The sequence below is a fragment of the Amphiprion ocellaris genome, chromosome 2 (assembly GCF_022539595.1).
Source record: "Amphiprion ocellaris isolate individual 3 ecotype Okinawa chromosome 2, ASM2253959v1, whole genome shotgun sequence".
NCBI classification, from domain to species: domain Eukaryota; kingdom Metazoa; phylum Chordata; class Actinopteri; family Pomacentridae; genus Amphiprion; species Amphiprion ocellaris.
In genome coordinates this window covers 27,711,273-27,736,841 of record NC_072767.1, presented here as the reverse complement: position 1 = coordinate 27,736,841, position 25,569 = coordinate 27,711,273, and the positions used below count along the sequence as shown (strand labels likewise).

The 25,569-nt window shown below is 38.4% G+C and overlaps 1 protein-coding gene across 3 annotated transcripts in view; it reads left to right on the top strand.

Moving 5' to 3' along the window:
* Positions 1–25,569, top strand: part of LOC111575093 (uncharacterized) — a 156,506-nt gene that overhangs the window by 69,308 nt on the left and 61,629 nt on the right. The window contains exons 1-3 of one of the 3 annotated variants that reach the window (XM_035952698.2): positions 9,801–10,432; positions 15,408–15,529; positions 21,121–21,168. In XM_035952698.2, the coding sequence (XP_035808591.1) occupies positions 10,426–10,432; positions 15,408–15,529; positions 21,121–21,168 (177 nt within the window). In that variant the 5' untranslated portion in view covers positions 9,801–10,425. Of the gene's footprint in view, positions 1–9,800; positions 10,484–15,407; positions 15,530–21,120; positions 21,169–25,569 lie in introns of those variants that run through there. The other 2 variants (XM_035952697.2, XM_055014891.1) reach the window with 2 other exon arrangements.

Below are 25,569 nucleotides of genomic sequence, written 5' to 3'. Positions count from 1 at the left end.
ATTAAATTTCCTTGATGGTCTCTGAGAGCACTTAGCTTAAGAGAATACACTTCTAAATCAAAAAGCTTTCAATCATCTCAAATCATATTTGGGAGAAATCTGCCCCCGAGTGTAGTGTCACATGCAATGCTACTGAGCATGTGACAGACTAGTGCTGAGATAGGCGATGTTGGGAAAGGTTATTGTGCATGTCTCTGTGAGCTGTGCATTGGCTACGACATGTTGTTTTCTGGAGTTTGGATGTATCTTCATATCAAAGACAGGACAGGACAAGAGAGAGACTAACCTTAACTGAGGACAGGCCTTCCAAACAGGACAAAACATACTGAGGGATAGAAATGAGAAGAAAAATCTTGCAAACTGCAGAATGTATTACATTTTGTCTCTCATACTTTAAGCATGTAGGACGGTTGTTATATTGAAATAGGATAAAGATCGGAAATTGAACGAATCATCTAATCAACAAATTAGATTGTATTTATTCTGTTAGTTGTTTGGTCTATAAAATGTCAAAAAATGTTGAAAACTGGCAATCGGTGTTCACTTGTCCAAAACCTCAAGAGATTCACTGTTATCGTGGAGGCAAAAAAAACCCAACAAAAAGCCTAAAAGAATATTCACATTTAAGAAGCTGGAATCAGAGAATTCAGACTGTTTCTCAAAAAACCCTGCTAGTTTCAGTGAGGTGAATTTGGAGGATTTTTCCTACTTCTCGGTAGCCTACTGGAGATTGTTATCTCTCCAGAAAGACGTCAGAAAGTGCAGGCGGAACATGTCCTCCACGACTAGTGGAATAAACAAAACACTTCAAAAGTCATGTATAGTATTATACTACTTTCCACTTTTTTTTATAATGATAATAACTTTTCACACATATATTATACCTTACCTATTTATTATTTGAATTCTTTTTTTTTCGTATATCAGGTAGATTCTTCAAATGGAAGAGTTTATTCAGAAATACATTCATTTCATTGGTTTAATTTTTTGCAGTGGCATCCAAATTGGCAGTCAGAATCATGGATTTTTAGTGATCTTGGAACCGACCCCATTTCTGGTATCTCAGATACATGCATTCAAATTCATTTAAATTTTGACATGATGTATTCAGTAAGGACTAAGTTTTAAATGAGTAGAAAACAAAAGATTTAACTCTTTATGGTCTTTACTTGTTTCCATACCACTGTAATATCACCAGTAGTACAGAAAATAGATTATATTTTGCAACACAATTAAAATGCTTTGTTAAATGACTGCAACACATGAAGAGCTTTGGTTCATAAAGGTGAAAAATATGCAAGGAGGCCATGTGGCAAGTCAGGAATGAAATACCTCATTCTGTGTGAATACCTGCTCACTGGCTTACCATTCTGCTCTATTTTACGACAGCTAATTAGGCTGGTTTTATAACCAGGTTTACTTAACTCTGTCATGCAAGGATAAATTACCATTTTGCACTTCTCACTTAATCATTTTAATTACCACAGGCAATTTATCAGGCTGTCTTCAGGGTATGAATAATTGGAAAAATTATTAGATGCAAGTATACACTGTATGTCAGGGTATATATACTGCATTTCTGTAAGAATATTTGGAATATTTTAAGGAGCACCCTGAAGGAAATACAGAATCTGAATCTTTACTAATATACATTAGAGTGGATCATGTTATCTTTTATGATTCAGTGATTAAATGTGTCTGACAGAACTCTTTTACAGTCTTTTTCCAGCGTCTGTCCTCCCTCACAGAGATCACCAGTGAAAGACAGAAGGGTCGCCGTTATGCAGGTTTACACATTTTAATGCTTGTGTGCATTGGGAGTGTGTGTGGAAGGGGCTGGCCCTTTGCTGACTTTGTCCTGACATTCATTCCCACACTATATCAGCAGCAAAAGTGGGATGCAGCAGCCGCCCCTTCCACACAGATCAAAGAGGGGTGTGCCACGCTGCTGTGGGCTTCCTCAAGAGACTACCAAAATGAAAATACCACATCCCAGTTCTCAGAGGGGGGTCGCTCTGTAATTGTGTCTTGTCAGACCTCCAAAGTCGCTCTCACAGCTTCGTACCTGACATTTTCCTCCAATGAATTTGCTTTTCAGTCTTTGGTATTTTGGTAGTGGTGCCACTTGTGACCAAATTTAGTTCTCTTTTTCAGCCATGTGTAGCGAGCGGCAGTAGTATTTTTGGAAAGAAAACATCACTCTCATTAGGACAAGGTCACATAAAGCAACATAAAGCAACATCAAGCAACAGCCAAACCCACCACTGTCGTATTAGTTTATGCTTCATTTAGATGTATGCATCACTGTGAGTATTTTTTTACAAGAGTAAAAATTGACAGACAGTGCAAAATCAAATTTAGCGTGAAGTCATTTGATGTGATCAACCAAAGCCAAAAAATGACATTAATGTGGCATTTTTACATTAAAAGTTATTGCCACAGACTCTCGTGTGTTTCCCACAACAAACATTCTTAAATCCAAGCACTGCAACAGACAATTAGTTGTTTTTTGGAGGCTTATAGCAAAGATAATTATGAGTAAGACTTGCTGTTGGTTGCTGTTGTTTTACTGGATTCAACAAGAAAATACCTAAAAATAGATTGCACTCAGAAATGATTTCCTTTCGATAAAGCCACTAAGCCCTACTGTCACAAAATGGTGAATATTGTCAATGAGTGTTTCCCAAAGCCCAAGATGACGGATGTTTTGTTTTGTCCACAACCCAAAGATATTCATTTTACTATGGTAGCAGAGTAAAATTCACATTTAAGAAGCTAGAAATAGAGAAATTCAGACCTTTTTTCTTCCCTCAAAAATTCTCAAATCCATCAGTTAAATATCAAACAGTGATAAATCTGACAGTGAAGAACTAATCAGTTAATTGATTATTCATTGCAGCTCTGAAAGGTATCTAGAATTGTGTTGCAAAGAATGCTGTTCAGTTTGCAGTAAAAGAACTCTCTGGCTTGAAGTAATTTATTACATTTTTGAAATAATAAAGACCTCTGTATATTATTCTTAAGAATATTCCCTCTGGTATTTTCTCTCAAGGAGTGTGTCACAGAATGGCTTGTATCTATTATTACTCACTAATGCAGATGCTGACATGGTTACGGGAACAATTTTTTGTGTCATTGTCAGGCCTTTTGTAGAAAAAATGCATATAAAGTTTTAGCAAGAGCAAGGAATTTGCATGTGTGGAGACCAAATAAATAGTCGGAAGAGACTAGCAGCAATGTGGCAACAAGGGACAAGGGAACATGAGTGAAATTCAACGACATGTATGGATCACAGATGAAATATCCGAAGTAGGCAGTTACCGAGTTAAACCAATCTCAATTTTGAGGCGACTAGCAGTGAGAGCGAATATTATGAGTGATTAACATAGGAATGTGCAATAAAATGACAGCGATGTGTACCGGCAATAGAGACTTTAATACTTTGATAGACTGTTTATTAGTTTAACTTACATACATCAGTTGGAAATGAAAAAAAAAACACAATGACAACACAAAGTTCACTTCTGAAGAAAGCCTAACAGCCTCTAATTTTCCGCTCACCCTCCACCGCTCTTCCTGTGGCGTCCGTGCAGGCCTTCTGGTGGTTGCCCTTGCGAGACAGACCTTGTGGTGAAAAACACCCACAGCGCTGTGCCTACCACTTCCTCCACCTAAGTGATGCACCACCACTAACCTGCTCGGAGGGCTGATGCACTTGGCATCGAGGTGCATGCAGAGGCCGACATGGAGTCCACTCTGAACCTGAACCTCAACGCTGTGTACCAGCTTCACCTCTGTGTGCCAAAGTGGTTCCATTTTTTAAAGGGCATTGTTAAAAATAGGTAATTTCAATTTCATCAATATAAACTGAGATAAAAAAAAAATTAAAAATTGTGTGACACACTTCTCAGCTATATCGCCCAGCACTACCATAGAAACAAAAACTTGTGTCCTTGACTATATCAGGGCAGTGATGACTTCAGCACCATCACATACTGTAGGCTGTCTCATACCACACCTCTGACTTACTGTAGCGCTCCTTGAAATCTCCCTGTGCTAACATGCTGTATGTTACTGGGAGGACTGAAGATTAGCATATGACATGACAGATTACATTAAATCATGTCTGCGCCGTACTTTATGACATTAGCCTCTTAGCCCAGGCATACAGATGCATGCAAATGCTCCCCCAAACCCTCTTATTTAAATCTGCTGCATGACATGGCACCTTTGATATGATTATTAGTCATCTAAGCGACTTGACTTCACCCTCATCAGATAGGAGATGTCAGCGAAGGTGAGAAATGATGGCCACTTTGAACACGAACCTTGACAAGCTACGAAACGCTGAAAAGCAGACGACCGACTGAAAATGTTATTGAAACAAAGGATTTCCACGTGGGGAGGTTTTTGCAGCCCTGCTGTACTCACATGGTTTAAAGTGTTGAACAGAAAGTATCACCGCCTCCTCAAATATTATAAAAGAAGAAAAGTTGTTGAGAATGTGGTTGTTCATTTCATGCTGTCCAACTCATTAGTAACAGAAGTCAGTCTGTCTCAGTCATAACTGCTGCCCAGATGGCTCTCCAATCTGCCCCATGAAGAGTGAATCATCATAATAACACATAATCTGCTGTTTAACACATGCCTTTTGCTTCAGTTTTTTAAAATTATACACTACAGTTATACATAAATCAAACTCTTCCTGTTTTAGATCCTGAACTGACACAGAGATTGTGAGTTATTACACAGTCTGAAGGACTTCAGTGATCGTGATATTTCAACCTCATTCCAATTGTCAGTCATATCCAGTGTTTTCATAAAGTGATACCCACATTCTCCTGCTCTTTAGGGAGGCAGGGATTGTAGATACTTCTCTCCAATTATTCCCAGTATCATTGGAGAAGCCCCCAACACCGCTCGAGTGTCTTGTCTGTGCTCTGTGGTCTTTAATCTTAATTATAAAGCTATCATTACAGCATGAACCCTGGGCTGCCAACAGTGGAGCCCTGGGCTCATCTGCTCTGAATCAATCAAACTAAGTTCTGCACTGGAGGACTTTTTCTCTTTTTTCAATCAGGTCATTTTGATTCTCCCTTATCTCATTTTCATAATTATGCTTGTCCCTTCTCTAATGGAGTGAAAATGCTCTACCTCCCGAAGCTTTACACGGTCAAGTCTGAATATTTAAACTGTGTTGCAACCTTGAACATCTGACCTTGCTTTAGAACTTTGTGACAATAAATGCTTTTTTATTTTTCAAGCAAAGCCTCTGTGAATAATCCCAAAGATCAGAATTTGTTCCCTGCAGTGCTTGTTAATAAAGCCTCGTTAATAGAGGAGGATGAGACAAGAACAAAATAACTTCAGTTATTTATTGTTTATGAGAAGGTGTTAGATATGGAGTTATGTGTCTGCGAAACGCCCTCATTCACACTCAAATTGTCAACTTCTGCTGTAAATCAAGGCAGTAAAATTGGATGACAGAGAGAAAGCTGGCAGCAGCCAATGACAAATTCTCCCTATCTCAAACACAGCTGACATCTTAAAGCTGTGATCAAGTGGAATGATCAAAGGCATTCAGTACTCCATTTAGAGGTGCAGCATGTAAGTGTGTGTGGTAGGGGTGATAGTGTCAGAAGGTTTATTTAAAGTCAACCTGAAATTAAAATACATTTCATACACACCCTTTGTGTTTGTTTAGACTTGCATACTTATCTGGTTAGAACTGTGACTACCATAAAGAGGAATTCAAAATTTATTTACCCCTCTGCAGTGACGGTGCCTGAATTCCTGCTTCTGAATGGCTGTGTAGGCACTGTAATTTTATTGACGCTATATCTGTGTGGACAAGTACTAAAAATAGTTTGTAATATGACAGCAATTTCAAGAGCACACAGGCTGTTAATCGACTGGAGGGGAGGGGGTGATGTTGTTAGCAGCTGCTTAGTCCCATCTGTGATTTGAGTAGATATTTTGTCACTCGGTATTATTGATTTGAATAAAGGTGTGTTTGCATTATTTTATTTTTGCACGCTTTTCCTCATAATTGTGAATGAAGTGTGTTGCGACAGCTCTGTGGGTGTCCATGGTCTGCAAAAATTTCACATTTACTTGACTTTGCCTGCAGCTAGGAAAAACAAACCATGTCTCGAGAACATATTTTTATGACATCACATGTAAATAGAAACTATTAAAAAAAATGTTGAATTTCACAAAAAAATACAAAGAATTCTACACTTGCTTGACATGAAGTTCTGACATAGCAAACATTTAACTTACATGATTGATGAGCTTTTGTTTTATTGTTGGTGCCTCTGGACAACATGAAACATGTCCAATACCAGGTGGCATGAAAGAATAATTGCAACTTTCCTGACAGAAAAGAATAATACTAAATAATATTAAAAATAAAAACATCAAAAACAGAAAACTAATAAACCTACTTGTTTCTGGATCTACAGTTGTACAGTAGCAAATTACCCTCATATGGAGGCTAGAAAATAAAGACCGCCTTTTTCTTTGGTGAAATGCCAGCAAGCAGATGCAGCTACCAGGTTAGTTACAAAAACTATGCTTGAGTTTCTGAGATGTAGCGATCTCAAGCTAGCAACAATAGCATCATAGCTATGGTGCAGCGGCATTTGGAGTTTGAGTGTTTCAGTTTAAAACACAAGCTTCATGTTTTTCACTGCAGTGTTAGGACGACTTAACAATGCAAATACACAATGCTGCAGGAGGTGCTAAGCCAACAATGTAAGCTTGTAGAAGCTAACCTTTTATCACCTATTAATGTTGTCTTCTTGAATATCCTACCTAGCTAGCCTGTTTTGTTATGTCCCATGTTTTTGAGTGGAAGCAAGTTAACCTTACTCATGGAATAAAAGTAAATAAATACTGAACATTGTGAAAGACAGTGAGCTTAAATCTTTAGTCATGTGGCCTTGTTGAAAAAGGATTGCATCAATGATTCGTCAGCTGCCACCAAGGAAGACATACCACCAGAGGCCTGAGACCTACACACTGTTACCTTAATATTTCCGTAGTTTTCTCTTTATTCTTTTGAGATGTTGAAAAGCAGACCCAATAGATGTAGTATGTTACATTTTCCTTGAAATGAAAAGTGAGTTAAAATTTTGTAGTTTCTTGTCCAAGTTTATTAAAGATACGAATACAGAGGTACAGTTCAACAGGGTGATCTTGTGAACTTTCAGTCGACAGTGGAGAAACTCAAAAGAAATCTTACACAAAGACAACCTGTAAGTCACTTTATTCATCACTAAAGACGATGAAACAGATCAAAGAGAAGGTGAATTGAGCTTTTCTACTTTTAACAGGCAGCGCAGGTAGAATACTGCTTCCCTCTGTCCATGCCACCTAGTCATAGTACAAAGGGAAAAGAGCTTGACAAGTGAGCATAAGACAGAAGATTATGTTGAGTTCATAGGTCACATTTCTTTAATGTGCAAACCCTCCAGAATACCTTTTTATTGCTGTCTGGGAGAAAGCGAAAGCCGAGGTTTAATGCGATAGAATGGAGGTCCTCATTGGTTTTAAAATATGCAAAGCAGTACATGCTAACATTAACCAGTGCCTACATTATTTATCCTCCTGAAAAGTGTTTTATCAGCACTAGGCCTGCTTTACTTTACTTTAAAATATTCAAATTAGAGCAGAACTAAAATATCCACCATGCAAGAAAGCAGGGGCTCTTTAGCATTTGATTTTAAAATTAAGCTCACAATTTTCCTGTGTTTTTTTAAATGCAGTTTGGTTTATTGCAAATTCTGTAGAGCTGCAACTTTTAAAGGACTTGCCGAAGGCTCACATATCCACAATAATCAATATTTTTTTCCCTCTTCGCTTGAAACATAGTCAAGTACTGACAATTGTTCAAATTCTGCCCAAAGTCCAAGGACTTTTAACCTGAGCTAAAACTCATATTAATGAAATATAATAGCTTTAATGAGTATTTTTATTAACATAATAACAGTGATACATATAAATTCCAAGACATTTAGATAAAGCAGTTTCACAAATTGAGCTCCACTTTAAGCAATGACTTCAAATCCACTTCAAAATGTTTTAGACTAGCTTGAAAATCCTAGGATTGTAGGCTGTGAGAAACATCACAAACTAACAATAATTTCTCACAAGGTTACTTTGTTTTCATTTCTCAGTCTTTGGTGGTTGACTTGTTCCCTGATGTGGACTTTATTTACATGGCAGGAGGTTTTAGAGAGAGAGGGAAAAGCTTTTACTGTGGTTTACATTGGCCATGTATCATTGGGCTTACTAAAAACCAAAGAGCTGTTCCTTGCTTTTTAGCACTCAATCTTTCCCCCCCCTCTTTATTCCTTAACACCCATCACAAATTTGGTCTGGTATGTGACTGCTAATTTATCCTTTCAATGTATGATATCCTGTCATCTCCTCATTTGTCCCTGAGTGTTTCTAATCTGAGATAATCCCAGTCAAATCCTTTGATTGTGTGTTTGGACCCGATCCATCTCTAAAGAAGCAATTTAATGGGCTTCATGGCACTTGGTGTAAAGTCATTTATCTAGTGGATTGGATGTGAATGCTTGTTTTAATAAGTGCTCTTCATGAATAGTAGGAGACGTGCCATTTAATTAGGCAGAGTGTAGACCTATCCCATCCCCACAACTTCTCCAAGGTTTTGTGTTTTTTTTAAGCAGTGTTTTATTAAAGAAGGTTTGGGGCTCTTTAGATTTTTGTGTGAAGAAATAAACTGTGTGATCTTGTGGTTTTTAAAAGGGCTGTGTGATATGAATGATATAAACACTGGTAGTGATAGAAACATCCCTTATTTTGATATGAAAATTATAAACTTTTGATAACAAGCAGTCATTTCACATAAGCAAAATCATTTTTAATCAAACACATTGCAATTATTTGGTACCAGACAGCCCTCTTCCCAAAAGAGCCTAAATGTGCATTGGTATAGTCAGAACGTAACACAAGCCATTGCTTCGCTGTCAAAACCAGCGAAATGGGTATGAGGTTTCTGGTAAAAATAAGCAATGGATGTTTGATCTTATACCTAATTTAATAAAGGAAGTGAAGTTGTTGAATTTGTTGAGCACAAAATTTGTTGAGCACAAATTCAACAACTTGTATTAATTAGCTAATGTAATGATTTGTTTGGAAACTGTCTTCAGTTGACTTATTTTGAAAGTAAAGCAGAAGAAGAGATCTGCTCGGGTCTAAACTCTGACAAAGCAGCTGCTTTCTCTTGTCAACCTGAACTACAGTCCTATTTAAAATAAAGACTATCAAAATATTATCTTTTCTTTTCTGTATTCTGCTGTGCCCACTGGAAGCATTGCATTGAATAGTAGAAGGAAAATTGGAGCGTGTAAATGTAGAAAATTTGCACATATCGGTGTATAAAACATTCAGCCTCATATTTGTGTGAGCTGAACATCACATTCACAGCAGCAGCTCACATCAGCAGGCACTAATTAACCTTAATTTCATAAAATAACTTGATGACAGGCAAAAAAATAATTTGCCCTCTCACCAGGTTTGTATGTCTCTGTAGCCTTAAATCTCCCAAAGATTGCTTTTGAGGATGCATGTACATTAGCAAAAGTGAGAGTCAGAGTGAAAGGAATCGTGTGGTAATAATGATCACTGTGTTCTAGATTTACCGTCTGTTCTAACACAGAAAACAGTTACAGGAGATTGGAAAATATAAGGTGGTAAAGGGACGTATAAATGCCACAACTGTTACAGGGGAACTTTCCATTGATGTTTGTGCTCAGACAAAATGCAGAAAGATGTGTGGGGGAAATTCCAGAATCTGTTAGTCATTTCCCAGCAGTGAGCGTACATGTTGGTTTGTTGCAACACAGTTGTTGTTTTCAGGAAAACAGTCTCCTTCATAACACACTTCCCCTTCATTATGAAAAGATGCCAACTTTGTACTGTTTTACCCTAAACAAAAAATAAAAGCAGTGCATGTGGCTGGAATGAAAAGAACTGCCTTTTTGCTGTGTTAGAATTATCAGTTTATCGCCCACAATGTCTGTTTTTAGACAGCTGACAGAGACAACCAAATTCACCGGAGAGCTTGTTTTTTTTTTTTTTTTTTTTTTCCCTCCTCGTTTGGCTTCCTGTCCTGACATGCCTCAGAGCACAGCTGTGATTGGTTGCTCACTTTCACAACTTCCTGTACAAACGAAAACACAGAGCTATCAGCTGTCAGGGAGTGCAGTACTAGAAAATACTGATGTACAGAAGTAAAAATCTGCTTTGATACATTGATTTGTCTGAAAATGTCTGTATATTAAAAGTGAGGAAAAATAGAGGACTGTTAACAGGAAGTGGAGGAAACGGCTGGCATCTGGAAATAATCAAGAGGAGTGTGGAAAAAGTTTGTCTCTCAACAAAGAGTGAGATATGAGCAGTGAGTACCAACCACTGTCTTCTGCAGAATCATGCACAAGTTTGTTTATAGGTATGTATGGTATCATTCAGTGTGCTTGTTGTTCATGAGAAACGATTTGTTCATACATAACTGGCAGAAAATGTTCTTTATTTACTAGCTTCTTTTTGGAAATGTCCGTTCTCTCAGCACCCAGATTTTACAATCCTGAGATCACCATCTGTCTCATCTTTTATGAGACAGACTATGATTTCAGAATCAGATTGATTACTCCTGGTAGTGTGACATTGCTGTGTGGCAGCACTCACGTATGCAAAGTGGAAATTACTGTAGGGCTTGGCGATACCGCTATACAGTTTATCACAATAAAATATTTAATCTTTGTCAGTGTCAAAAAATTCTAATGTCAATGACCTATTTTTTTTTTAAATACCAGGACAAAAAAGGTTTACTAAACAATTCACCATTTATCAGAGACAGACACTGTAAACACAGAAAGAATCATCAGATTTTCAGCTTTACAATGGTCTTTGAACAAATCATGTGTGATGTACAGTTCCATCTGGAAAACAGCCAAATCTAAGCTTAAAATTGCATAATCTTGTTAAATTTATTGTACGTTTCATTCAAACATTCGCCAGAAATGAAGCATTTACACCAAATCCTGTAAATAAAAGTCAACTGCAAGTGTCTTTACACAGGGCAGATGGGGGACAAGTATGGGAACAAATTAGAGAGATTGAGAGAAAATAAATCAAACTTGGTCAATAAAATGAATGCAGCATGGCTTAAAACCAGTATACAGAGAAGCAAATTTCCAACAACTTGCAGAAAGCTTGAAATACCTTTTTAGAGTTAATGTGCAGAGTTGGGTAGAAAATACAAAGCTTGTAAAGATTGTTAAAGTTGGAAGTAATAAAATATGTAAAGTTTTTGGAGCCACCATATTTTTCCAGTACTACAGTAGTAACATTTGTGAGCACAGAGCGACATTCCAATTGTCCTTGAATTACTCCTGTGTGACAAGAAGTTTTGTCAGAAAACACAACAAAATCTAACCTTAAAATTTTGCATTTCATCAAAATCACTTTATTCTACAGATCTCATTTAAAAAATTGCCAGAAATAAATTATTTATTTTAGGTTCTGTAAATAAAACAAAACATGCCGTTCTCCTGGTACAACCGTGAATTCATTAGTGAGTCGGCTGTGTCCAACAGTAGATATGTATGAAAACTAATTTGAAGTGCAAATAGTTAAATGTCTATTGTATATCTTGTCACAATTTTTGGGCATTGTTAAAATATTCTTCATGTTGACTCCTAATTTTATTCTATCTTTGTACAAGAAATAGTGAAAGAAATTCAACATTCTTTTTTATGATTTATGGCTTTGTAGCTGTATCATACTGCACAGAACACATTTTTGAGTTCTCTTTTCTTCCGCATATTGGAATGAAAAATTAATTCACAGTGAGTAAAAAATGTGACAGAAGCAAAAAACAATCTGAAAACTGATCAGAGGGTTACAGTTTGACAAGTTGTGCAATGAAAAGAGAGACTGGCAAAGATCTTTGAAGGTTTTGATTTAGGATTATGCAAACGGTATATCATTGTGTGAGGCCTATGTCCAAAATATTTCCTGTGGTCTATAATCTCTTTTGTAACTTGAATCCCTTTATAGATTAAATAACTAACTACAGAAAAAGAGACATTTAATTTGAATTTAGTGAGTAAAACAGCTTCCAGTTAGAGGTGCTCTAGGCCCGCACTTGGAAGTTGTGACGCTTGTGGTGTTAGCTTACAAGTCCCCCAAGCCCCTCCAACCCCACCCCCCATTGTAGCCAGATGGCTGTCACACAGGCGGTTCCTCGCCCAGACCATGCTGATTTCCCATCATTCATTTGTTAATGAGGTCGTTAGCAATGCAACGGACAATTAAATTAACCCAATCTGGCATTTTCCTCATTTGTTTACTTTGTGGTGCACTATACAGTGTTTCAAACTCCGATAACCCTGCTCACTTCCACTGCTTCTGCTAGCATGCTGGTTTCTTTCCTCGTGTCGTTTTCTTTCTGTGATTCATGTGTGTGATACTGAGCTGTAGTGAATTAAAACATCAATGACACAAGCTTGCAACTAAAGCCATATTCAGACAGTCAGTAAACAGGGCTCTTGACAGAGATGGTGTGGGTACATTCTCCTCTGTGTGGAAACAACGCAGCCCAGAGCTTCAGCTGCTGCACAGAGGAAGTTTTGTTAGCTGTTAAGTCGTGCAGAGATGGCGACTTCAGCCAGTTAGTTGAGCACCCACCTTCATGAGAAATGCTGCTGAACACTGACACTGCTGACAGTTAATTATTGGAGTCACAGATCACGCAGACGTGTGAGCTCGGCTACGATTGACACGCCGCATGTTTACATCTCTGTTGTAATGTTGTTTTCTAGTTATTTTCTCAGCAGCAATGCTGTTATTTAGCTCCAGAAGTGCCTCGGGGCTTGCCATAATGATCGTAAAAGCAGCACAGATTCAGGAGAGTGAAATGTTAAAAAGGACTTGTGGGTATAATTGGTGAACCTGCCATCACAGTAAATTTGGAAATCTTTTCGGTCAGGCTGTTGAAACACTCAGACTGCCTGTTAGCTACACTGTCATATTCTATAGGTATCTCTCTGTGTGACTCCATTATTTTCTACAAACTCTTCAACACATAAAAAGTTATTTTGACAATGACTGAAAACCAGCTAGATCTGATATATTGTTAGACGAGCAGACAAGAAGGAAGCAAATATATGAATTTTGACACGCAGGAGTATTTGGAAAGCGCCTCGCTGGAAATAGTAGTCCAGGTGGTTGGTGTCATTAACAGGGAAGTAAAGCAAGTGGCAGCCAGACACTACAGATTTATCTCAAAATGCCAGAAACCAAAAAAAGTTTATGTGGTTTCTCAGTTTTACAACTTTTCTCAGAGATATTAATGCAAGTAGAGATATATGCCTGGTCAGTAATAAAATCTGCTTACACAGATTGTGATGGGTTACATTAAGAACTCAGCCTTTGATTAAAAGATTCTTCATCTGAAGATAGATTTTCACCTGAAGCAATGCAGTTCAACGAGAGGCCCAAAAGAGACAGGAGCTTCTGAGGCAGCAATTCATCCCCCATTCAGGCGAGCACACAGATGACAGCTAACCCTCACTGATGTCTCCCAGTGTTTTTATGGGATGAAACCAGCAGATCTGGCTTCTAGCTACTGTCCAATATTTCGCTTCAAAACTGCAGCTCGGGAATCATCTCTGATGAAGATACTGGCAAAGTTTGCTGTTAAATCAGAGGTGCTGGTTGCAGCACAATGGAGCATAAAACAATAGATGGATCTCGTGGCTAACTCCAGCCTAAGGCCACGACCACATGTCTGGCAGCTCGCACATGATTTATTCCACTCCACTTTTATGTCCACTCCTAACTGAACCAGGGCGGATCATTTTACTTCAAGACGTTAGGCATTGTTCGGGCTGTGAGTTCAAAGCAACTGTTGTAAGTTGTGAAGCCAGCAAATAATGTGTTGTTAATAATTAGCATCTCCTGGTTCCTCTTTACACCTTGTTGCCAAACACAGTCTTACATCAGGCCAAGCTGCACCGCAATTTTCCAAGTCCCGTTTAGATTCGATTAGCTGATGTAAGGAAATGAGAAAGTATGCATTGAAGAAAAATGCAGCTGTGAGTTATTCTTTAGTCAATGTCACGTTTACACCTGGTATTTACATGCAAACTGTAACATACAAGGCTGGGGGGAAATATATGCTAATGAAGGGTGTAAATGCATGTGTAATGCATTGTAATTCTAAAAGCATCAGTCCCACAAATGTCATCTAAGGCAGCGTGTCCACCAAAGCATTTCTTTCTAAATGCCAATACAACTGTTAATTGTCAGTTAAAACTCATGTATTTACTTAATGGATAAAATTCCAGCAGCATGACGAGGTGTCTGCACTGAATGCTGCATACTTGGTGTTTTGTTTGTGGTCACCTAGAGCTGAAAACTATTAAATCTGGCTAAAACCCTGTCATCGTTTCACCCTGTCGTCCAATCACAGTGGAGGAGAGGTGGGACATGTCAAATACCAACCAACCATCACTTTGTATTTGTACAAGTGCTAAACAGCAGCATAACAACAATTTAGGAGAAGGTCATGGCGCTGTTCTCTACATATCCATGTCTGTACCCGATGACATTCCCAAACAACACAATCTTCATAAGAAAACAATCCTTGCAGGAACATTTTTTGTGTTGTCTGTATTACCTCTAGCCTATCTACAAAAATCAAAATGCCACTTGGCCACTTGGTCATTTGATAAAGGCCTATCAATTGAATAATCAGCCACTTCAGATGCTGCTCAGAAAGTGTATAGTTTTATCCATTTTTTTCTGGGTACTGAAGATGTCCAGACTGCCTCTGACTGATGACTCTGAAATCTAGGGTGGCCGATGTGTAAAATTACATTGTAAAACTGTGTTTATTCTGCTTGGGAAGAACTGATGTTTTTCTGTCATGACTTATGGTCTCTCTGCAGAATAAAAGTTTGAATTAAAAAAAAAAGAAAACTTTGTTCTGTAGTAATAAAAAGAAAAATCATCTATACCTTGCTCAAATAGTGGTACAGTTAGCAAGGGATGATATGAACCTAATCAGACTGCAGTAGTCAAACATTTAAAAGAAGATTGAATTTTAGTTTATTGCCTTGTTAGTAATGTCAACCTGCTCCATTTACTTTTAAAGCATATATTCACTTTACCACAGACCCACTGGCAACAAAATAAATGTGTAATGGTCAAAGGAGCTGTACAGTGTGGTGTGTTGAATGCTATTATAGGAAATAAGTAGCAGCATACGTGGGAGAATATTTGATAGGAATCTTAACGCAAATCAGGGATGAGCTTTTGATGCAATGTGAAACCATTCATAACCTCTATCTCCTCCTCTTCTTTTACAGAGACATCAGAGTGCTTTATATGCAGGGATGGTGAACTTAAAGCCAGCGACCCACTGAGGAATTTCTGTGACTGCAAGAATTTACTTGCCCATCACGTGTGTCTATCCACATGGATCCAGAGGGTAAGAAGACTTTCGATGCAGGAAACCTTGATATTTTGAATTTTAGTCCTCATCAGCCATTTGTCAAAATGTGAAGTTGGAAACGTCTGGGTTGGATTTCTACGAGTGAATAGATGTTTGCCATGTTAGCATTCCTTATTCAGACAAAACATTGCTGCCTAATGAGCTACCTTTCAAATGGCAATACCAATTAGTTTTAATGAGGGTTGCTAACGATGATAGCACGTCATCGTTGTACAGTTGAAACATAGAGGCTAAGACAGTGAGAAGTGGCTCATAATGAACTGGCATAGATCCAGGAAGCTATCATGCACTCAACGATGGTCACCTACTGCAGAACAGCTTATTAACATCTGTAGTCCTCTTTAACCAGCAGTTGTACTTATGCAGTGGTCACTGATATGTTGTTTATTTGCGTTGTACCTCCTAAAAGATACCTTACACTCTTCTTCATTGATAAAATGTAAGTTTCTGTAGGTGGCATACATTTTTCTCTCTGTTCAGTCATGGTGGTTATTGCTGCTCATGATAATTACTCTCCACCATTAATTCCCAGCAAACTGCTGCTGCTGCCAGGATTGAGTTGCCAGAATGTATAATTACCACTGTGCTCCAAGTATTTTCTCAGAAATAAAAGGTAAAAGCTAAAAAGTGAGTGAAGAGGTGTGTTGATGTGGAAATGTGAATTTAGCAGCTGATTTTCATACATCCAGCTGCAGTGTTTCACATAAAGAATAAACCTCCTCCGTATTGTGTCTTTAGTAACTTTTTACTTTGCTAAGACAGATTTACTGATGCGTTGTTCATTTATATATAATGTAATCACTGTTCAACAGTCTTCACCCTCTGAACCCCAAAACCTGGCAGTAGATTTGAAAGCCATGCTGTCTTTACAAAATCGATAAATGGCACCATTTATCTGTTAAATAGGAAAAATCACTTTCATGTGATCCAAATTGACCAAATCTAAGCTTTTAATCATATTTCATCAAAATCGCTTTATTCTACATACTATTCTGCAGATATTTAACTATTTACTTTTCACGTTTATCTATATACTAGTCCCAAATCTGTCCTGTGTAAACACTGTTTGCCCTTCAGCCCAGTTAAAAAGGCTGAAAATTTTTGACATGTAACTGTTGGACATGGATGAGAGACAATTTGGGTCGTGGTTGTGCCATCCGTTCATTATCTATACAACACTTAATCCTCATTAAGGTCTCAGAGGGTCTGGAGTCTATCCAGCTGACTTAGGGTGAAGACAGGGAACAACCTGGACAGGTCACCAGTCTATCACAGGGAACATGTACAGACAAACAATCACACTCACACACATAGACAATTTAGGAACACCAATTAACCTCAGCATGTTTTTGGACTTTGAGAGGAAGCCGGAGAACCTGGTGAAAACCCACACATGCACAGGGAGAACATGTAAACTCCACACAGAAGGATCCTGGGCAGCCGGGATGTGAACTGGGGAGCTTCTAACTGTGAGGCGACAGTGCTACCCACTGAACCACTGTGCAGCCCTATCTGGTTAGTGTAAAGGTTTATTTCTGGTGGTTTAAAGTACAAAAGAAAGAGAAATATAGAATGAAGTGACTTTGATAAAATAATACAACCTGTTTACCTTTTAGTTTAGGAACCATTGGAAGGTTGATTATCTGACAGTTCTTTATGCTATTTCTCTGCTTTGATAAAAGGTGTAATTTCGGGGATTTTAAATTTTTGTGAATGTGTTTATTTTTTTGAAGATAGCTTGCTTTTCAAACCTGCTGATGGGATTTGGCGTTCAAAGGTTTAACCTAATAAATAAACTAAGATTATTTGGATAAGCATAAAAATGGCAAATTAACATCAGCTAAAAATTTTCCCTTATTTTTAGGTGCCTTGAATTTTCTCTGTTATATTTATTAATTTTTTCCTTATTGACAAGTTTTTTTATTTTTAACAGTGTACTCAGACTCAGAAAAATGTGTAATATTTCAACCAGAAGCCATGTTTAATCCGAGACTGTGTTTGAACTCAAAGACTCGAACATTTTGAGTTTCAAAATGTGGGTATTTACCTGGCAGCAAATGCTGAAGAGAAAAGTTGCATGATGGGAAATGTAAGCTCCAGTGTTATGGGAGCTTGAGCCACTCCAGGGACTTACAATCAGGATATGTCAGTACTAATTCTGACCATCTGAGTACTGAGTGCTTTAAATCGAGAGCCAAAGAGCAGATAAACTGAAAATTAATTTCATCTGCGTCACTTATGCACTTTTGGACAGTACAGCATCTGTGCCTCTGGTAGCTTCCATTTGAGGCTCCAGTTGCAGCTCTATGTAATAACATCTAGATGTAATTCTGCACATGAACATGTCCGTACGTTGCTGTACTGAACACCAGTCATTATGACTCAAAGAGAAAATGTGTGTCTGCTGTTGAGCCGTCCACTCCTGTGAGCTTTGGGTCTCTTTGGATACTCCACAAGTGGTACAAACATGCTACAGCAGACCTTTCATCTGCACCACCCAGCTGTCAGAGTGAAGAGCCACTTCCATTAAGTGTGTGTCTTCCCACTATACAATTATATACAGACACACACACAGGCTCATGAAGCAGGCACACACACACACACAGAGCCCTGCTCTCAGCTGAGAGTGTGCGCTGATGCTACCAGACGGCTTTAGTTTTTTGTGTGTGTGAGAAGCAGACAGGGAGAGAGAGGGAGCATGCGACCTTTCAGAGTGCTCAGGGTGGGGAGCCCCTTTCCGTTTTTACGGAACAGAAATCAGCAATTGACCTGTCACTTTTGCTCTGATAGCCATCTCTGGAAAGCAGGTCATGCACATATGTCTAAAGTGCCTCTTAACCGCGTTTTATGAAGCCAGAAAATGTAATCCAATAATGATTTGACTTGCAAGAGAGAGAGAGAGCCAGCCAGCTGGGAGTGATAGCATGCACCGTTAGCACTCCTAAAAAGCAGCTTGGACAAAAAAAATAAAGCCAAATTCCACGTTCTTATTTAATTTCAGCCACAACAGAATCACACAGATGTTGTCACCAGAGTGGGCATTCAAACACAACAAAACAGCGCTGGCATTCATTTCGACTGTTGATACATACTTCAGCATGTTTGCAGCAGCAATGAATGATTATCGTCTGTGCCGAGGCAAACCATACGCTATCTTTTTTTAGACTGCCTCGTTTGCCCCCCCCCCCCCCCACAACCCTCCCTCATTCAGGTTCCCAAAGACAAATAGCATGGCACAAAACTAATTAGTAACCAGGAACTAGTTAGGAGATGCCCTTTGAAAAACATGTCCTGAGGCAGGATTTAAATATAGGGACAGAGTCAGTGACTGAGTGTGCCTAGGAGATCCCGGCCTGCAGGCGCAGCAGCACTTTGACCCCTGACCCTCATTATAGGGAGTGCATTCCTAGAGGGGTGAAACCCCTCGCAGCACAGAGTACAAGGGCATGGGAGGACTGTAGGGCTCGCACCGCACCAGCCGAGCGTGGTCTGGTGTGCCTCGATGCCCAGCCCACTGGCAGCTTGAGAAAATACAGGACACAAGTGTGTACCATACTCTTCGAAAGATAAATACATTTTTCATTTTTATACATCAGGCTTCACTTTGTTGTGAGTGTTATGAATGGTTTTGTGCAAAAAAAATCCTCTTCAGAGTTTGTGATCCCAGCCATCAGCAATGAACCACATTGTAAAGAGAAGAAAAAAAAGAAGTGATGCAGGAGAGCTTAATATAGCTTTGATTCAGTAGTGAGAGAGAATGTGTGAAGAGATGAAGAACACATTGAGACCAGCAGAAGATGAGTTGACGTGTATTAAATATGTTTCTCATATGTGATGAATGTGTTTGTGTGCGTGCCTTTCTCCTTTTAATTGCAAGTGGTGTGAATAGTGAGGTAAGCCTCCCCCCTTTCCTCACCCTCTCTCTCTGTCTCCCTCTCTCTCTCATGGCTTGATAATTCTCATCATTGCAAACAGACCTGGTTTACATTCATTAGCCCAACACTCACAGCAATCAGGCCACAGTGCCAGGGGCAATGGTCCTCTTTATAAAATCACATTGCCTAATAGCAGTGTTCTATAATTATATGCCATTAACATCTATCAAAATGTGCTCCTACATGCCGTGCATATTAGCAGAGGATTTGGCAGTTTGTGTTTGTAGAAATGCTTTCCTTGCTATTAGCATCTTCAGTAAGTTAGTGCCAGCTCCAAGACTGCTGCCAACATGTTATTTTTGTTTCACGTTTCTGTCACGTGAAGTGGTACATTGAGTGTGTGCATTAAGAACGCCCAGTTATGTGTGTCAGACTATCAATTACTGTGGCTGCACTAGCCCTGAGGTGCAAAACACATCTGACAACAAAACAACCACATCGGTGTTGCAATTTGTAAAATTATTTGTTTTAAATGTTTGATTTTCGGGTTTTTGTTGTTTTTCTTTATGAAATATTGTCTAGTATTTTGTTGGTTTTTGAATTGTTGTTTGCTTTTTTTGTTGTTTTGTTTAGTTCTGTTTCATTTAATTTGCTAGTTTGTTGTTATTTTATGAAATATTGTTAAGCCTTTTGTGAAATTCTGTTGATTTTTCTTTCCTGCTTGGTTGTGTTTTGTAGTTTTGTTGTTCTTTTGTTGTCTTTGTTGTTAAAGTTAGTTTATTTATATAGCACATTTCAACAACTAGGTGATTCAAAGTGCCTCACAAGGACATTAAAACAGCAGATGAAAACACAATTATAAAAAGAAAGAAAACATTTATAAAATCATTAAAAAGGTCATTAAAATTTAAGGTTGTTGTGCTTTCTGTTTTTCTGTGTTCAAAGTGTTGTTTAGTGTAAACTGTTTCCTCTATGTGTGGAAATGCTTTTTTTTACATCTTGTTTTCTATTTTATTATGTTATTTTTTGTTTTCTTTTTGTTGGTGTTTGTGCCATTTTTGACATGCTATAGTGTGTTGCTTTGTTTACTTTCTGTTGTTTTGTTAAATGCTGGTTTCTGTAGGCCTATTGCTGTTTTCAGTTTTTGTGTTTACACATTGAATTTTCTATTCTGTTTTATGTGTGATATTTGTTTCATTTTTTAAAATTATGTTGTTTTTTACTTTTGTGTGATGGTTTGTGAAATGTTATCTTCTGTTTTGCTGTGTTTTTGCATTGTTATAAGGTCTTTCATTGGTTATTTATTTAGTTGTTTCTCTGTTTTGTTGTTTCTTTTATTTCTAAAACATTGTGTTTTGTGAAATATGTTTCCTGTTTTGTTGTGATTTTGCTTTGTTGTTGTTTTTCTGCTTTGTTGTGGCTGTGTTTTTTCTTTCTAAAACGTTGTTGTGCTCTGCTCCTCGAGGCCAATGGACTATACAGGCTTTTAGCAATGTAATTAAATTAGCATCATTATGCATAATGCACCTTTGGGTTAAACGTACTATAACATTTCCCAAATACACATAATTAGTTTATCGATCAAAACACAAACAAATGATTTGTCACTCTGCATCTGCAAGTTCATCTTCAGATCTGCTGTTTTGATGGCTCACTGTCATTAAATTACTTTTAAATATTGTTTCCTTACAGGGATGTGGGAGTGAGGACAGACTGCGATGCATCATCTGCAAGGCCAAGGTAAGCATATTGATGTGTGTTTTGAGGATTCAATGAGATGTTTGATGATGTCTCATTCTTTAAATCTTACTGTGTGAAATGTAGGTAGTGAGCATTTAAACAAACACCATTTAAGCCATTAAACAGTGTCTGCATCTCAGAAAACAGACTTAAACAGAGCAGATCCATAATACTAATGAGCAATCAGATCTTTGTTTTGCTCTGTGATTTAGCTGATTTGCCAGCAGTTGTGTTGCTTATGAGCTGTAAGCTGTCTTTTATTCCTTATTATTGCAGCAGAGCACTCGCTGCACAAAAGGAGGGTGAAACATTACAATATTTGGCAAATGATACAAGCCATGTAATGACAAAATCTGTATTCATTTCATGAGCAGAAATTAATCACGCTTTCCTGTTACATTCCTAATGCAAATTTTCCGTCAACACATTGTGTCTTGTGTTTGCGCGTTTATTCGTATGAAATGGTGGAGCTGATGTGTCATCACAGATGGGGTTGCATGCTGGATAAGGTGGCTGCATTACTAACCATCTCAGATTAGGAAGTATGCTGTTGATGTGTTGTATGTATTCATGCTTGTGCCGTGGGTCAAAGCATCACATGCTGGCTACTTAGTGTTTTATTCATTGTTTGCTCTACAGCGATGGGTTTGCTGTCTGCTCCTGAGTGTATGTATGCAAAGGGAGGGGGGATTCACTCCACAGAAGAAAATGTCACAGTAACTTTGACGACGACCTTTCAGGATTTTAAGATATTTTAAACATGAAATCATGGCCACACACTCGCACAGAATCACACTCTAATGAAACATTTAGTCTGCAGGGAAGTCTCCAGTGACTGTTGTTATTCATCCAGGAATGTGTGTTAGTTTCCACTTGGGGTCAAATAACAACTGGTCTTGAGCGTGATGTTGTTTTCTGTTATAGAAGACTGTCTTTCTGCCAACAGGGTGATGACTATGTTTCTGAGGTTCAAATAGACAAACATTAAACTCTCCAATTTTTTTGTGTAGCTGAATAAAAACCATAATAATACTGTAGGAAATGTGCCTACTGCTCAGTTCTACAAGATAATTTCAGTTCCGGACTACTAAAATGAAGCAGATGCTAGATGTGCAGTTATTGGTAGAGTCAAGGATACAACAGTTTTTGAACAATGGCTTCTGAGCTTCTACTCTCTGGGCGGGTTTTTCCCATGGCAGCAGTTGACTGATATTTGAGCACAGACTTTATGTAAAGTTTGACAACACACCACCACTTTCTCCCACTGTGTGAAAGTGAAGGCAAAATATCAAAATAGGTGCTGCCACTTTGCACTGGAGATGTAGTTTGCAACTAGAGTCCAGGTAATATTGATCAGCAGTTTAGAGACGTAGTATCGAGGATCTGCCTCCACTGTAATCTTGACTGGACACTCACTGTTTATAACTTATCTTATATGTGGCCTGGGCAATGAAACAATAGCAATATGTAGCAGCAATGGACACACCATCAGTAACAATAAGAAAATCATTTGATAGAATGCTAGATAGTCTGAATTGAATGCATCTGATGGAAACCTCAATGAAAGCACAGAAGGAAAAGTTTAATTGCATGAACAAACCTCAGGTGTACGTTCAAAAGAGCTTATCATGTTATGACCTTAGAGCCCCTTTATCCTCCATCACTCTCTCCACCTTTTCCATGCTGGTCTTCTGAGGTGGGGGCCAGTGGTGGCCTTTGTGAGACAGATTTCGCAGTCTTAAATGTCTCCCCCCACCTCCTAGTGGCCTCCTAGGGCTGATTGACTCGCCATCAGGTTGAGGCCAGTGTGTGGTCTCCGTCTGGTGGTATCCAATCCAGTCTGGCCACTTGGACCTTTAACCTCATCATGGCACAGTCTTTCCTTTTTCTCTGTTTATTTTTATTTTTATGTCTGTTATTTTTATGTTCACTTTATAAATACACTAAAGTGGTTAAATTCAAATTAAACTTTATTCCCTGGTCTTCATTACTAATAGGAAAATTGTCACTTATTATTAGTTTTGACTAAAATGAAACCTTCTACTGTGATTACCTTTATAGCTGCATTGTGAGCCCTACTATATGTATAGATTTTATAGCAAATATTTGTTTTTATTGCAGTTTACCAGCAAGCCCAAATTATCCTGCAATATAATCCAGTATTAATTACCCCGCACTGACCTTAAACTAATATATCCCATATTACTTCTGTGCTGTTGATGGTGTATAAAACAAGTTCCCCGTTATATATAAAGAGAAGTTAAGGAAACACCACATGAACTGTCACACCAACCTGCATACTCTCACCTGACTGGAATAATGCAAGTCGGTGTTGTTTAAATGGAGGCCATTCTCACTGTTTTTCCTGACAGTATTTGGCTGCAGGCAAACATATTTTTTAGGCGTTAAACCACCTCTACTCGTCTTTTAGCTACGAGGGGACATTTCTTCCACTTTAGCAGCATCTCCAACTGACTGTTGCTGCACTTGTCTTGGCCCATTGTACCTATGGCATCATCATCAATTATTAATGCAGAGCAGTAAGTGTCTGAGAGACATCCCACTGAGAGACCAAACAGCCATGAACAGGGGTTAGTGGCAGGACCGCTGAATGCTGCAAGTGGCAGCTGTGCCATTTAGAGAGTGATTGTTGGGAAGCTTCTACTGTATATTGATATGAACTCTGCTACAGTAAGTTAATGCACCACTATAATAACATTTTAATGTCTGCAGTGGCACAGCCATTTAATATTTGTCCACAGAGAGATGTATATGTAGATCAGCAACGACTGTAATGATAGTGATAATCATTTGCGCTGCTATCACTCTGTAATGCATTACTGCAATCACCCTTGGTTAACATTAAGAGGCTTTAGCCATTAAGACTTTGAGCAAGCAGTGCTCATCATAGTCTCCAATTCAACGTGCCAGCCGTTTCATTTTCCTTTTTTTTTGAGTGTTGAAGCTGCTTTTTCTTGTATGTTGTTTTTCCTTTTTGCAATGGGGTCTCAGATGTGGGCCATTTGTATGAGTTATGCTAATTTGTTGGGGCAATGAATGCATTAATTTCATTAGCACATGGCCTCAAAGCAATAATTACCAGAGTAGGTGTGTCAGAAGCAATCATGTTAAAATTTGCCAGTTAATTATTAAGATTTTGTTCTGAGGGACCTGGATTTGACATGAGTCGCCGAGGGGAAAAAAAAGAGAGGAGAAAGTTAATGCATTCCAGTGGCCAAGGCTAGGTGCTTGTTGTTGAACACAGTGGGGGTGGCTGCAGCATTGTGGGCCTACTGGCACGATTTTTGCATGTTGACAGCTCACATTCTGGACTAATTACTACAAATAGCAGAGGGCTAGCTGGTGCTCGGTCAATCCAGGAGGGTGTAATTATAAAGAAAAGGAGTTCCAGAGCCGCCTAATGGCCTCTGCTCCCTCTGATTGGAGTCCGGTGGAAAAGACATTGGTGGGAAGCTGTGAAGGAGGAGGAGATTCACAGTTTACTTCTCTGGTCCTGAATGGTAGTTAGGAGGAAAGACTGTTTGTCTTCATGAAAAATAACGGTCATATTTTGTATTTTCCGTCGGGGAATTTAACCTCATCAATGTGATGCTGCTTCACTTTGACAGTAGCTTTTCATAGATTTATTTTTCTTGTTATGACACAAAGCTCTGTTACAGTAAATAATGCCATCAGTTGGGTTAGTTAGCATTCAAACAATATATAGTAGTAAAAGCAAACAACAAGTACTTCTAGTGCACGTCTTAAGTTAGTAGGGTCAAGCTTAGAGGTCAAGTTTTATACAAACTTTGATTATGCTGATCGTTACAGCAAACATTGGCAGTGATTTTAATTAGCTGCATGAGTAAAGTAGCGCATTCTGATCTTGTTTATTGCTTGAATATGATAATGTGTGTTTGAAATATGTGGCAAATTATATGTTGCTTAAACATATGAATACCTCAGGCAGCTGTTGATTCAAATAGAAATGGACTCAAACCAAACACTAAAAAAAACAAAGATGCAGAACATGTCAACACTTTGCAAGCTAGCATTATATCTGCAATGACTTCTCTGGTAATTTATTTTCCATGGCAACCACTGTAAAATACATGTTGACAAGGACTGGACCAATTAGAAAAGTGACTTTATTCTCTGCAGAGGTCATCTATGCATGGAGCAAACATTGGATTCTCTGTAGCTAAAGTTTTTCTGAATACTTTCTGAGACTATGATGCTATTTTAAACTGCTACACTGCAATTTTACTGTTTGAAAGTAGCAAATGTGTAATGTAATGGCACTTCAATGCAGCTTGACTCTCTGGATTTTAAAATGTAGTCATAAACGATTTGGTGCAGGCTCATCACAAAGCCATTATTTGAGTTGCGTGCTGTCACTCA